This window comes from Phalacrocorax aristotelis, chromosome 3 (genome assembly GCF_949628215.1).
Source record: "Phalacrocorax aristotelis chromosome 3, bGulAri2.1, whole genome shotgun sequence".
Classification (NCBI taxonomy): Eukaryota; Metazoa; Chordata; class Aves; order Suliformes; family Phalacrocoracidae; genus Phalacrocorax; species Phalacrocorax aristotelis.
Window position 1 is genome coordinate 34,455,232 of NC_134278.1, and position 16,042 is coordinate 34,471,273.

Sequence of the window (16,042 nt, forward strand, 5' to 3'; positions counted from 1 at the left end):
TTCAACTTTCTTCTGGTAACAGCAGAATAATTAGATTCATTCAATTGTGCAAAGCCTTGCCTGCCACTATCCATTGAACTAAATATAACCCCAATAATTTAAAACTAATAGTCTCCTTCTTTTCCAAGAAAGTAGCAAACTGCATTGGAACTTATAAAATTACCTGTATTTAAAGCTTAAACTTAGCATTCACCCTCCTGAGACTGCCAAGGCTCTTCATCTCCTGAATATTTTGAAGTGCAAATCCTGACAGGCCAAATCCCCACCATAATGAGTACATTGACAAGCAAGGAGAGCTCAAGCGTTCCCTGTCTGCTGACAGCAAACCTGAAGTTATTGCTGGGGGTCACCCCACTGGCTTTGCATCACAGTCACCTCAGTGCCTGGCACCCTTCTTGCAGGCAGGCAGGCAGCAGCCATGGGGGATTTCGGCAAAACCCTACGGAAATATGATGTTTTCCTGCAGGGGTACCCTTGCCTGAGTTTTCTCAGCACTATGGGAAGAAAGAACTCAAGGTCTTTATCAAATAATTTCATACAGTGATAACCTATGGGCTACTTGTATTTCCTTCCCTTTTTTCCACTGATTGCCCATGAAGACAGATAGCAAGTAAGGCTGCTTCTAATACTTTTCTACTAGCACAGGCAGCTTGACAGATCACTTGCAGACATCTGTTCCAACCATTTTTCCAACCTGCCTGGAAATGACCTCACAGGACATGTCAGATACCAGGGCTGTGTCCACAGCCACCGTAACTGGCAACTCAAATGTCACCGCTGAGAACCATCTCTTGCCAGCAATGTTTCAGCAGGTCACAGAAATCTTTCTACACAGTGGACACCCACCTACAAGGCAGACCTATTCCTTCAAATGGAAAATGCTCAAATTAGGAACAATTAGCAGAGCCCATTGGATCTGGTGCCAAAGGTCCTTGTCTATGATGTTGCATTTTAAACAGACTGGTTGACTCTTGGCTCCAAGTTCACCTTGCCGCTGTCCTGGCAAGCGATACCAGTGGTCGTCTCATTCTCAATACTGTCCAAATTCCTTAAGATCAAATTGACATTTTAATACTAAATTCATGCAGCTTGTTTGCAAAGGCACCACTGGATTGTTCAGTGCATCACCTGCATCTTTGCTTGGTTCTCTTGGTAACTATTAGCTCAAATGGAAAGTAACCAAATTGGAAGGATGTAGTTGGCAAACTTTCTCCACAGTGCCATCCACAGAAATGTTCTAATAAGAAGAGCAAAGATGCAACAGTTTGGTTGTTTCAGACATGCACAATTTAACTGATAAAAGTAAACTTTTTACATTACCTCCAACTTTTTCTCTGCACACTTGACTTACCAAAACCCAACTCATTTCACTACTGAGGCTGAGAATAACAATTCTGCATCTCCACTTACTATCAATTAGCCATGAGTCTCACCCATCTCTCCCTGCAAATATTGGTGCTTCACTAGACTGCAAGCAGCACATATATCTTGCTTCAGAAACATACCTTTGTTTTGTAAAGCAGTAGTATGCAATGATCTTCAGACGTCTGTTAAATGCTATACCTTAATCTCTCAAAATCAAAAGACTGATAATTCAGTTCGTCAGGTAGCTGATACTCTTCTTCCTGATTATTCAGAGTATCTGTTACCCAACTACACTGAGATCTATGCAAACATCTGAAGAAGGATCTGAGACACTATAGTAACTGTAGAATTTCAAGACGATAACATCTGCCTATATGGAAACTTTGTGCCTCATTTTGAAGTTTGTTTTTAGCAACCGCTTTGAATTGCAAAGGCAAGGGGGGAGGGGGGAGGCTATTTTTCCTTTCTTGCTGATATACAGGAGTAGATGAAGACAGAAAGTACTTGAATAGCTTCACGAGGCACTATTCAAAAGACCCCAAATGTAAGCATATACAGTTGAATCCATTCTGGCTACATCGTGTTGAAAAACTGCAATAAGGAAGAGTAATTATTTTTTCCTGCTTAAAGCTGGGTACAAATTGTTTTACAATCATACAAATGTTCCATTTGCTTTGGGTAAAAAATGAAATTTGCAAAATTCATTCATGTCTGTGGGTTTACAGAGGTAGGGCCTCTCAGTTTGGGAATCAGAAAGAACTGGGGGCGGGGTCAGGTCGGGTCTGTGAAAGGAGCCTAGAATATGCTGGTTACTCTCAGGTTGAACAGCCTTGAAATAGCAAAAGACAAAACTTGGTTTATTTGTAATCTTTCATTTTGGCAATTTCAAAGTGTACTGCTCAGTTTTGACCTTGCTTACTTACACTTTTCCCAGGACTACTTTATTTTTCAAAACAACTTTTTGATTTTGAACAAACCCCCAAACTTTCATTTTGAAATGGTCAAAATATCAGATGGAGAAAATAGTCCTTTCCTGAAAAAGTTCATAACATATTGGCCCTTTCCAAAAATAGGACTCCCAACCAGTCCTACTGAAGACCCACCGAGCAGACCTGCCCAGTAACATGTCACATTGTCAGCCTCCTGTCAAAGCCCCCCAAGCTGAGTCTTCCACAGCCCATCTCTTGTGCTGCCCCCTACATCCCCTCTTACAACAAACTCTCTGTCAGGAAAGATCAAGGAAGGCAGATGGGAAAGTAAGGAAAAGCTGCTCAATGCATTTGCAGAGTGTTGGGTGAGAGGGAGCAGCTGCGTAGCATGCTGAAACGTGGTGTGCTCCACAGCGTGCCTTGGGCCAGGCCAGCGTCACTCCTGCCCCTCTGCAGCCTCCAGCTGGGATCAGAGCAGTGCCCAAACCAGGCCTTGCCAGTGGTACAGTGAGCCTTTGGGCCAGCGGGTTTTGTAGCACTACTCAGCCAGCCCTAGTCTTGTCATGGACAAAAAGCCATTAATATCCTTCAGAGTTCCTGGAGATTAACAAAAAACATTGCATTTTCCAGCTCTCTAAGTTTGTTCACAATGATGAATGTATATAAAAGAGACTAAAGAGAAGATGAGGATACCTTGTTCCAATTTATTGAGATATCTGTGATCACTTTTCATAGCAAGACGTACTAAGTTCTGTAATACTCTCCATAATGGAAATGATGGAATTATTTTACTATTTATGGAATACAAAATTAGATTTGAGAAGCATAAATAAATATGCAATAGGAAATAACTGCAATCGCAGGAAGATGAACTTGCTGACCTAAGCGGTCTATTCTCTCTTTAACTCTAGTGATTGCATAGATGTATTTTCATTTGTTGTTAATAAGAAATAATAATAATAAATGTAGCTAAATGTAATGAAATTTGAGAATTCTTGAGCTGATAAACTGTATAGTTGAATAGTCCTATATATTTAATAGCCAAAGAAGGAAAATATAATTTACTATTTATGTTCAGTCTTTGAAATGCTTCTGCTACACCTATAAAATTTTCCTTAGCAGCCATTATGAGTTTGTTCCATGGTGGTGTTTCAGAATCCTCCATTTTTTTAAAATCCCAACATACTGTATATTTTCTGCCCAGATGGTCTTCACAGTCTAGGCAAGGCTCTTAAATGTGTCTTCATCTATGACAGCCCTGTGCTTGGGAGCAATCAATGTCCCTGGCTGCTAGGGGATGGGTTAGTCCAGGTCAAGACCTGAGAGAGGAGGCAATATTGACCACATGTAGTGGAACTACCTCTCAGCCACCTTTGTCTGTTGGCCTCTCTGTGTTGGACCCTGACCTGTTCTGCACATTGCAGTTTACCGGGAAGAGAGTTATATGGCAAGCTAAGGGTAGAAAGGCAGAGGAACCAGCACAACTAGATCTGTGTACACCTGCTTTCCTGTTGTGGTAAGTGAACAAACAGCCTATGGGCAACTCATCTAGCCATGGGCAAAACACCCTACCTGTCTTTTAATCTTTAAGGCGGGAACCATGTGTGAGTTTACCTGAAGCCTAATAGAATGAAGCTTTTATTTCTTCCTGAGGTAATGACAAGACTGGTAAGATACAGATTTTAAAAAAATAACATGAGTACGACAGGGCTGCACAGAGGATTAGAGATGTTCTGACTCAGTGCCAGTCTCAGAAAAGTGCACTAATGACAAGCAGAATAGCTTTTAATACTGGAAGGGACAACATGAATTGAAAATAAAATGCAATAAGTGTCAGGAATGAGATGCAAGCTGCACTTTCAGAAAACACTATAGTTCTAGCTCAGTGCTGATCCTGCATTTGACAAGAGTTAAATGAAATGGATGCTGCTTTTGGCTGCTAGGGTTCAATAAGACAAAAGTTGGTATTTGATCTATACCTTTCGAACAAATTACCAGGCAATGTAAAGATTAGTGGGACCTGTGGTTTAGATGATAACTATAGACAAAGCACTTTGTGATATTGGTCTAATTCAAAACAAAATATATTTTTTTTTGCTGCTCTCCTCTGGATGCCTCATTGAAACAGGCTACTTTTTATGGCTAATTCTCAGCAGAAAATTGTCATGCTTGTGGCTTGAGTACGTTTACAACTGTGTATCATCTATATTAGATTTTAGTTTTAAAATAACACCTCGCTACACAGCGTACAGCAATTTAAAAAGACAAATAATAGTTAAAAAAATCATGGGCTCTACATGCTTTGTTCTTTTGGGTTAATTCATACTTTCAATTACTGCTCTGGTCAGTACTAGCAGTTCAGTATTGCCAGTATTGCCGGTGGCGACTCAGTTTAGTTTATGATGAGTCTTTTTTGCCCTCTTGTGGTATAACTGGAAATGACAGGCTGAGCTGTCGTTTGCTCTGTTCCTCCTCTTTGCGTTAGCGGCTGGTGCTTCAGATACTTGGGGTGTGAATCACTTTGTTCTCATTCTCCTTGTTTTGTACCGGTAGGTTATCCACCTGTGCCCGCATAACTGAATCCTTCGTTTTTATCACACAGGAACACACCAGAATAAGCAACTTTTTATTCTAGAAGCACAAACGAAGGAAGCTGAAAGGCCTGTTTGTTCACAATTCAACTACTACTTTTGAATATGCTCTATATAGTTGTAATAATCTGTCAGGATAGGTGTTCAAGCCTATCAAGTTCAATTACATAGTTATTTCAAGATACAGGAAGAGAATTGAATTTTCAAAATTGACAGTAAATAACTATGGAGAACCAACAAGATTTAATAACTGCAAAGCAGTTGCTAGGCTTCATCACTGAAAGAATTCAGGCTTTCCATTTCTTAATTAACTTTCAGGCTTTTAAAATGCCAGTCTTTTATAACCCTTCAAACTTTTTTGCAGTTTTTGTAAAATTGTATATATTCAAAGTAAAAAGAAGGGCCTGTTCCAAATCCTGCTGAAGTTAATTAAGATGGCAACACATGAGCTAATAACTAAACCAGAAACAGTACAGTTACACCTCACTGAGATAGCTGTGAGGCTTTTGGTCCTGTCTTTGACTTCTGAACATTATGAACAAACTGCCTTGACAACCAAAAATACTGTTATAAAGCTACAAAGCAGTAATGAAGACTTCTGTGCACGCTGATTAAGAAGCTTTTATGGCTGTTAATAAAAATTAGTCTTCTGTCTCTTCTCTTGTCAAATCACCCAGTTGTGGTAAATTCAGTTGTCCTCAATTATGTTATTAATCCTCTGGCTCTGCTTTCCTAATAGGGTTTCATATTTTCACTTTACCAAGACTGTGAAGTAAAAAATTGTGACTACCAAAACAGAGAATAATAACAAAAGAATGATACTTTCTTGTATGTCAGCTACATCATTTAGTCTTTGTAACCTGAATCAAGAACTAGATTCTAGGAGTTTGTCTTCACTGCCAGACTGTTATGAACAGAATATCTTGGCATCAGTTGACAGCTAAAAGAAAAAAAATTCTGCATCCCAGCTTCAGAGGCCTTCAGATTACAAGGGACGCTGAAAGCCATTAGTCTGTAGAACTGGCTGACAATGGAAAAGAGGAAAGTGCATCATCTGACATATTTAAAACTGCATGGAGATCAGTCCTGAACTGTCAAGGTGATGGACTACTCCTAGTAGGCCTTTTCCATTTTTAGCTTCTATTATGAGAATGATACTCAGTTAATAGTCAAGGATGACCTCCTCCAAACTCAGGGGCAATGCATCCCATCAAAGAGGAAGTCAGGCAAAAACACCAGGAGGCCTGCATTGATGAACAACGAGCTCCTGGACAAACCCAAACACAAAAAGGAAGCCTACAGAGGATAGAAGCAAGGACAGATAGCCTGGGAGGAATACAGAGAAATTGTCCAAGCAGCCAGGGATCAGGTTAGAAAAGCTAAAGCCCTGATAGAATTAAATCTGGCCAGGGACGTCAAGGGCAACAAGAAAAGCTTCTATAGGTATGTCAGTGATAAAAGGAAGACTAGGGAAAATGTGGGCCCTCTCTGGAAGGAAACGGGAGACCTGGTTACCGAGGATATAGGGAAGGCTGAAGTAATCAATGATTTTAGCCTCAGTCTTCACCAGCAAGTGCTCAAACCACACCACCCTAGTCGCAGAAGGCAATGGCAGGGACTGAGAGAATGAAGAACTGCCCACTGTAGGAAAAGATCAGGTTCGAGACCATCTAAGGAACCTGAAAGTGCACAAGTCCATGGGACCTGATGAGCTACATCTGCAGGTCCTGAGGGAACTAGTGGATGAAGTTGCTAAGCCACTGTCCATAATATTTAAGAAGTTGTGGCAGTCCTGTGAAGTTCCCATTGACTGGAAAAGGGGAAACATAACCCCCATTTTTAAAAAAGGGAAAAAAGAAAGACCTGTGGAAATACAGGCCAGTCAGTCTAGCCTCTGTGATTCTCTCTCTCTACTCTGCTCTCATGAGACCCCACCTGGAGTATTTCATCCTGCTCTGGGGCCCCCAACATAAGAAGGACATGGACCTGTTGGAGTGAGTCCAGAGGAGGGCCACAAAGATGATCAGAGGGCTGGAGCACCGCTCTCATGAAGACAAGCTGACAGAGTTGTGGTAATTCAGCCTGGAGAAGAGAAGTCTCTGGGGAGAAGGGGGCCTAAAGAAAGCTGGAGAGGTACCTTTTACAAGGGCATGTAGTGATAGGACAAGAGGTAATGGCTATAAACAGAAAGAGGGTAGATTTAGATTAGCTATAAGGAAGTTGTTCTTCACTGTGAGGGTGGTGAGGCACTAGAACAGGTTGCCCAGATAAATGTAGATGCCCCATCCCTGGAAGTGTTCAAGGCCAGGTTGGATGGGGCTTTGAACAGCCTGGTCTAGTGGAAGGTGTCCCTGCCCATGGCAGGAGGGCTGGAACTAGATGACCTTTAAGGCCGCTTCCAACACAAACCATTCTACAATTCTACAATTCCATACTTCAATCTCTCATTTTTAACTGGAAGTTACCAGAATGGGAAAGAACAACCTAAGCACTGTGGGAAAAGGCTGATACCATTTGGAAGAATATTTATCTATAATACAGAAAACAGAAGAAGATCACTATATATAATTAATCTGACTCTACATACCTATTATCATAAAGTCTGTCCTAACTATAAAAAGTACGGTTTTCCTAAATTCCACTAAAACACCACTAATCTATTTTTATCATAGAGTGAGAGCCATGTTTTGGGTTTTATTACCATTCATTGTCTTATAGCTGCTAAATACATCCAGAGGGAATATATTAGCATGAAATATTGGGATTTGGAATAGGATACCAATTTACTATCTCTATTTTTTAATTGCAATAGATAGCAAATATCAGTAGTTTGGCTCTAATGGGGATTCATAAGATCTGTAACACACCCTAGAATGGCCAACGCACCTGATCCATCGGCTTCTCTCCCAGCTCTCCCATGGTTCTCTCTTCCACAGTTGTCATGTAAACGAAGGAGAATCGCAGGTTTTACCAGCTGACCTGGAAAATTGGCTCGCTGTCATTTACTTTCCAAATTTGTCATTTATATTATTTAAAATTTGCAATTTAATATCAAGCTTTTCATTCTAAGAAGAGCTACTCAGTGGACATCACATATTCACATAAGCGTCACAGAAACTTGTGCAAGTCTCAGGTAAAAAACATATGCCATTCATCAACTTTGGTATTTACTGTTATCTGATACTTTACTACTCTGCAGTAAAATTCAAGGGGAAAAAATCACCAATGCTAATCAAACAATAAATCCCATAGTTTTCAATATGGAACAAACATGAAAACTTCTCTTTAGCCCACAAAGTCTGATCTTAAGTCAGCAAAATACATAAAAAAAAAATACATAAGCCTGACTGTTAATTAAAAACAAAAATTGATGAAAAAATTAACAGGGTGCATAAATTTAATTTTTTTACAAAATGGAAAGCAAAGAACTTAAAATGAGCACCAGAAAAAGGATACTGTTATTTATGTTTCTGTAATCAATTTTCTAGAGGAATCTTCTCCCTAACACGGACAGAAGTAGCTTAAGCACAAATGTAGCTTACAGGATATCTCACTCAAGTCAGCGGGACTAATCCCAGGTTTAAGTTAAGCATGTACTTCAGTACCTTTCGTATCAGGCACCTAGCACAAAAAAGCCTAATAGGTGTATACTGGTAAATTAAACATGCTCTGCACTCTTCAGAACAGTGTTACCTGATCTCTCTTAAATAAAAGTTCAAAGGGATAGCTACAACACATTTGTACTTACACATTTGGACTTATAAAAACAATTATGTAAAGGGGAAAGTTCACTTGCACAAGCTGTATTGAAAATACCTTCCATTTAAAAAGTAGTTTGTCAGATTTTGTCACAGTGGAATACACTGTATTGTTTCACAACTGTTGAAGATTAATGTGTGAAATGCTTTTTCCCCTCAGAATTATGAAATTTCATGTTGCAAAGAGGAAGTTTAAGGAAACACTTCGTCCATATGATGTCAAAGATGTCATTGAACAGTATTCAGCAGGTCATCTAGACATGTTATGCAGGATTAAGAGTCTTCAGTCACGGTAAGGAAAGAATAATTTCTGCTCTGCATATGCATCTTACGTTATGTCATTCACTGCATAATGAATATTGGAAACATTTAACATTCCTGTGTTATATTTGGGTACAAATTGTCATCCATGCTTCAGCCCAGCCTCTCTTTCTGTGAACACAGCTAAGCCAGAAATTACATTGTGGGTAAAAACAAGCAAAAAACCATGTATCTAAGTTGTCCCCAGAAAATGGAAATCTGAATGATAGAAAATGTAATCTTTTATCTGTAAACAAGGAATTTAGTCAAGAGAATGCCAAAAGGATGAGGTCGACATTGAGAACTGCCTTTCTCCCATCCCAGACTTTCCCTTGCCACAAAGAAGAAATTGGGAACTACTGGTAATGTAGTATTTATGTAGTTTTTATGTTCTAGATTCCCGGCAATAATAATTAAAAAAAAAAAAAAATTTCATCATGTGTATCACTGGCAGCATCAGGCTGAGACTCCTGTTTCAAAGTGACAGCTTTCCCAGGACTCTATGCTGCTGTTAGGACGGGAGACCTGAGCGTGCACTGATACATCTGTTCCCCCCCAACATCAGGCTGCTGGAAAGGCCAGCTCCTCCCACCCTCTCAGCAAGTCTAGCCCTGCGTCTCCCAGGTGATGGCTAAGTTCTTTTACCTGGTTAGGGCCAGAGGAAAAGAAAAGCTGTCTCTGAGCTAATCTCCAAATGCTCAAAAGCCATTAATGATTTTTTCTTTTTTTTTTTTTTAATAAAATCACGTTAATTTCTTTCTTGGGTGCTTTTCTGAAGTCCTATGGTTTTAATTTCTAATGTATGGATTAGCAAGCACCTCTGTATCGCCACCATTTCAGGAATCACAGCAGCATTTGGTTTCTCTTACAGTGTTGATCAGATTCTTGGGAAAGGACAAATCACAGCAGATAAAAGAAGTAGAGAAAAGAATCCTGCAGAGAATGAGACAACTGATGACCTCAGTATGTTAGGGCGCGTAGTCAAGGTGGAGAAACAGGTAGAGTGATTATCTGTGTCGCTTTGTCCTGCTCTATTGTTCGTGCCTTTTGTGTATTTTATTGTCAGTTTCAAAGGCTGAACAGGTAAAAATATTTTTTTCTAATATCTGCTTCATTTACATGTTGAAATAAAATTTATATGAGTTGTATTTTCTTAACTGTCTTCCAAGTACAGAAAAGTAAGGAGAAAAATTGCAGGTTACTAAATTCTTTTCCCTTTTATCAGCTTGCTTATGAAAAATCTGTGTGACTTTTGACAACCTTATTTTTCGCAAGTCAATAGCATATACCAAGCCCCTCATTTTTCTCTTCAGTAGACATATTTGCCCTTTGCTTGGGTTCCAAATATTTTAAATTAGTATCTAGCATTAATGTTAACTTTTTCCTATCCTCCTGTAGGTACAATCCATTGAGTCAAAACTGGACTGTCTATTAGATATTTATCAACAAGTTTTGCGAAAAGGATCTGCATCCGCGCTCACTTTGGCTTCCTTTCAAATGCCAGCTTTTGAGTGTGAGCAGACTTCTGATTACCAGAGCCCATCAGACAGCAAAGATTTGTCTAATTCTGCACAACTTAGTGGATGTGTATCCAGATCAGCTAGTGCCAACCTGCCTCATGGCCTACAGCTTATACTGACACCAAATGAATTTAGCACTCAGGCTTACTATGCTTTTAGTCCAGCTATGCATAGTCAAGCAACGCAAGTGCCAAACGATGGACCTGCAACAGTTAATAATACATCCAACCAAATAAACCAGGCAACTAAGCCAGCAACTCCAACAACATTACAAATACCACCTTTCTCATCAATGAAGCATATCAATAGGCCTGAGCCCGTTCATATTATTCCTGTAACCACACAGGAAAATATTTCCGATGTCACCGCTTGCCTTGTTGCATCAAAGGATAATGGACAAGTTGCACAGCCCAATGCAACAAAGGATCTCACATGGAGAAAAGGTCTGGATACAGAGGGGGAACCTTTGCTCTCAGTTAAACCTGTGGTGCAAATGGATTTAGGAAAATCTTTATCTGTACAAAACCTTATACAATCAACAGAAGAACTGAATGTACAGATCGCTGGCAGTGACTACAGTGGTTCCAGAGGTAGCCAAGATGTATACTCCAAATGGAGGGAGTCAAAATTATTTATAACTGATGAAGAGTTGGAGTCAGAGGGAGGAACAGAGACTACTGAAGCCATCTCGCGCCCCTTAGTGGAAACAACTCTCTCTGCTGACTCTTTAAGGACTGGAATATCAAGATCATCTCAAAGCATTTGCAAGCCAGGGGACGGTACAGAAGCACTCAATCTGCTCCATGTCAAACTTAAATAACAGCTTGTGGGCTTTCTTCATTGGTTGGGTCATTTCTTTAGTCATACATATCATAGCATGAACTGTTTTGAAAGCCTTTTTAATAAGATAAAATCACAAAAATCAGGATGAATCTGAGAAGCAGTTGAATGAGCCCATATCTTCTAGTTGCATGAAAATGCATGTTTAAGTGATGGCTAACATTCAAATTTACACCTACAGTACAGCAGCCTTTATGTAGTACAGTAGGTTTAAATGATGAGCTTCCTGCAAAGCTAATGCTGCAGGATGTATCAAAAAGCAAAAATTTGAGCATTTAGACCTAGTGCCGTTTCTACAGGGCAGAAGTGAAAATTGTAAGGTTTAAAGCACTTTGCTTCTGAACTGATTAAAGATATATATATATAATGTCCTGATTTAGATGATAGTTTATGTTTACAACAAAAAAATTATCTACAGCTGCTAGCAAGGTACCAAGGAAACCAGTAATATGGGATTAGAAATGGCTGCCAGTTGCAAGATACACACATTAGCGCATCAGTAATCAGATATTTTTAACTCTGAAAAACAGTACATTAACATCCATCTGATTTTTGGTGATTTAGTGCTGTGGCTAAAGTACCTGACACACCACTATCACATTGTTCTTTATAGTGAGAACATTATTTTGCTACAAAAAGTTTGTATTTTAAGAGTTGGGGCTGGCCTCAGAAGTGGATAACCTGGGTGACTGCACTAAAAATTCAGGGGAATGTCCCCTTTTTACAGTCTCATTGAGGAGCTATCTTGTGAATCTGAAACATTTTGGCAGCAGTAGGTGGGGGAAGGAAGCAAGCGCTGCCTTTATTGCAGAAGCAGTATTTCCTTCTGTGGAAATTTTGGCAATTTTCCTCACAGTTCCAACCTGATACCATGACAGCACTTCAAAAGGCTGGGAAAGGACGGAAAATGAGGAACCGAAATACAGAATAAAACTAAAGAGGATAGAACAGGGAAGAGAGAAAGACAACACAATCAATGAAGAAAAAAATAATACGGATTTAGATGGGCAGGAAGGGATATGATCCCAGAGAATAAAAGAAGGAAGGTAAAGAGGCAAAAAGATTGTTTTTTTAATCCAGCCCGTCAGTCACAGATACTGAGTGCTATTTCCAAAAAAAAAAAAAAAAAAGCCACGTAGGCAATCAGAAATGGAAATAGAATTAGGGAAGACCACCTTACTGAAAAAAAAAACTGAAGGCAAGAGGGGTTTTGTTTGTTTGGATTGGTTTGTTTGCTTTTTAAATAAAAGGGGAGGAAGAGAGAGGGGGAAGTGGTCACACTCTCACTCTCATAGCTCAACACTGTGTCCCAACTGCAGTCATTTCTTGTGAACTTTCCAAGAAAAGACATTCAGATTCCTTCCTCCTAATACTCGAGTTTTCAAATTCAAAGCCTACATCAGACCGAGCATTCCTGCTTGATACATCCTCTTTCTTTCTTATCCTAACCTACATGTCACTTCTGCTGAGACGCAGGAGCAGTGTTAGTGCCTATCTGCACATCCCCAGCAAGGCTTCGCCACTGGAGGAACCCTTGTGGAGCCTAAACAGGCCTTCGCTGTTCCCAGCTGAACAAGGTTTCTGTGCGTTGCCTCCCCCAGATTTATACCCCACCTGCACCACAGGCTTGTAGACAACCTGACTTGGGCTCAGCTCCCCTCTAGCAGCAGGAACACCGAATGTATGGGGGTGCCAGTGCCAGCTCACTCAGGGCAGTGTTTTCTCAAGGCCCAGACCTGCTGGGAACTTACTATGTACATCAAAAACGTCACTCCAGTCTTAACCATGGCTAAACGCTGTAGATTGTATTGTGAAGGACTCGATCTGTTTACTATGAAACCATTGTAATTTCCGCTTCCATATTTCCTTTACAGAAGTATTCCTGGATGTTACATGATAACTTTATTATGTGAAAGTACATGCAAACTGTAGAGTGTATATATTGCGTCATTATATGGGGTCCACGGATGGTACACTGTGTTCCATGGCTTATGCCGGAGCAAACTTCAGCTGTTAAATCCTGAAAGACACCTTGAAGCACAATTTCCTCACCACTGATTTGCCATATAACTTACCACATTCAGTCTTTCCTGTTTTCTTTTATGTGCAGTCTGATCATACTAAAGCCTGATTACAACAGCAATTTTTTGAGGATAAATAAGGTTTTTTTCCATGTCTCAGTTCATTTAACTATTAACTTATTTGAATCTCTGCAGTTTATCCAGACAGACCTGTAAGTTTAAAGTCCTATATAAGTTTTTTTCAGGCTTTTATATCTTTCTTTTCTAACAGTTTATGGCACCCTTCTTGCTTTTCAAGCCTCCTGCTGGCCTAAGCATAAGCCTGCGCTTAGGTTCAATTAAAGAGCAAGAGATAGGGCTCATGGCAACTGTGTGTCAGTAATGAAACTCCCTTCCCCTCCTTGATGACATTGAAAAATCAAGGCATCATGAATTGGACTTCACTCTTCCACCTTCATCTGCATGAGCAGATGGTCGCGTCCCCATTGACCCCGGAGGGCGTCAGTGGGAGAACTGAGCATTGGCCCGCCCTGCCTGTACAGATTCCGTACAGAAAGAGGGCCTTGGGTTTTGCTGATAATTTATCTCTCGGAAACTTGGTATTTTTGCCTTAAATGACATGCTTGAGTCCTTCTAATTTTAAGTTAATTTATTTAATACAATTTTGTGCACAAAAGAATGAGTTCTATAAATTATGTATGAAAATGTTAATGTCTTTACAAAGTACTAATAAATCCAGAAGATAGTATCTTTTCAAATTATGGTTTAAAATCCAAATTTTTTTCTTTTATGCTCACCATTATTATTTTTGTAGCTGCAAGTCTTATCATATAGGAATTTTTTAACATAATATTGATAGAAAATAGAAAAAGTAGTGAATATATGAAATTCTGGAAAGGAAGAATTGTTTGTTTGGATTTTTATAAGCTTTGCTCATATTTCCTCATGAGGAGTTTCCTGTTCTTATGCTCTCTCTTTAAAAGACAGTCTCATGACTGACAGTCTTTCATGGGTTTCACAAAAGAAGGAGCTGTCTGGCTTTTCAACTCATGTCCTTGAGCTGCTTATTAAAATCCAGCTCATGACAGCTAATAAATATTGCTCATGAGTAGGGACAAAGGACATTTTTTTTTTTCTGATTTACAATCCACTTGGGGATTGTTGAAGAGAGAAATTTGAGCTTAAGTAAGAGCATCAGGAATTAAACCTTATGCAAATATCTGTTTTCTGATCAGCATGTTTGTTGTACCTGATTGAAGAGAGAACTGAAAAGAATAGTTTTGATTATTATTATTTGTTTAAAAATTTGTATTTGCTCCTGGCTTATATGATCTATACTTTTTATTTAAATATGAATATAGTGTTTTAGCCTAGGGTTCAAAATTGCAAAGATCATACACTTTTATTCACAGTGCCCACGGTTGTTCCGTATGTTTTTGAGATAATCCTACTTAGAGTGACTGCTGTCATTATAGTATGGTGATGAGTAATTCACCTGCTCTTCTGTGATACGTCAAATCATACTGAATTGCTGATGTATAGTAGAACATCTGATGTACAGTAGTATTTCTGGATTGGGACCTGCAATCCTTACTCAAGCAAAAATTCTATGCAATTCATTCACTCTATGGAATTCAAGAATTTTTCTTGAATAGGGAGCTCAGATTCAAATCCTTATTTTGTTGGGCATCTGTTTAAAGTGAAAATGGTAATATTCCAGTTATTTCCTGAGGAAACTAATACTTAGCTGAACTTACCCATGTCACATTGACTATACAAAAAATAACGCACAAAGTATTGATGTAAAAAGGGAAGAAGAGAAGGGACATTTTTAAAAAGCACAGAGAAAAGAAGAATAATCGGAAAAGAGGAGTAAGCAGGAAAAGAAAATATAACAGCAAAGGAACGAAAAAAGGGTTTAAACACCTGAGGCTAAATTCATCCTTGGATGGCTTCACTGACTTCAATGAATTTACTGCCCAACTGGGTGAAGTTCAAGCCTTCATTGGGATAATCAGGCTCAGTTCCACTGATCTTAAAGGAACTGCACCCACCTATACCAGGAATGAACTTGCCTCTCTGGGCCAACTTTTATCCTGACTCATATGTCATGCAATCCTTTTGGATTCATTAGGTTTGAATGAAATACAGGTCAGAAAAGAATTTGCCCCAGATATTTCTGCTTCATATTTTTTTTCCAAGTGTGTTAATCGACTTAATTCAAATGGATTACAACATCACACAAAGTGCTGTCACTGTCTAAAAAGGTTAATTGGTTTTTGAAATAAGAATTGTCCCCTGCAGCGTCAGTGGAAGCATGTAATATTTTGCTGTTCATTCATCTGGTTGCAAATGTGGCCATTCATTCAGCTGTGGCTACACATAGGACAATTCCAGACATATCCAATATCATCGGCCATTGGAAGCATTTTTTACTTCTCTGGAAGATAAAAAGTCAGTTTCATAACAGGCTTAGAAAGCATGAAGGCTTCTTCCACTGACGCTGCAACGACATTAGCCAGTACATTACAATGTTAATTGTAACTTCTTGACAAAGTTGAATCCATATTGTTGTTAATAAAAATTATTTGAAAAGTACCATGCTTACTGGTTTTTCTTCCTTAAATAAATGATTGTATGGTGGAAACACATATCAGGCAAAAAAAAATTAAGCTTGTTCATTGTTTTCCTTTGAAGTTTTGTAATTTTTTAATTAAA

The 16,042-nt window shown here is 39.2% G+C and overlaps 1 protein-coding gene across 1 annotated transcript in view; it reads left to right on the plus strand.

Moving 5' to 3' along the window:
* KCNQ5 (potassium voltage-gated channel subfamily Q member 5) overlaps positions 1 to 15,922 on the plus strand; it is a 302,261-nt gene extending 286,339 nt beyond the window's left edge. Inside the window, exons 12-14 of the mRNA XM_075087083.1 lie at positions 8,804 to 8,935; positions 9,815 to 9,941; positions 10,342 to 15,922. Coding sequence (XP_074943184.1) covers positions 8,804 to 8,935; positions 9,815 to 9,941; positions 10,342 to 11,283 — 1,201 coding nt within the window. The 3' untranslated portion in view covers positions 11,284 to 15,922. The remainder of the gene's footprint in view (positions 1 to 8,803; positions 8,936 to 9,814; positions 9,942 to 10,341) is intronic.
* The last annotated feature ends 120 nt before the right edge of the window (positions 15,923 to 16,042 follow it).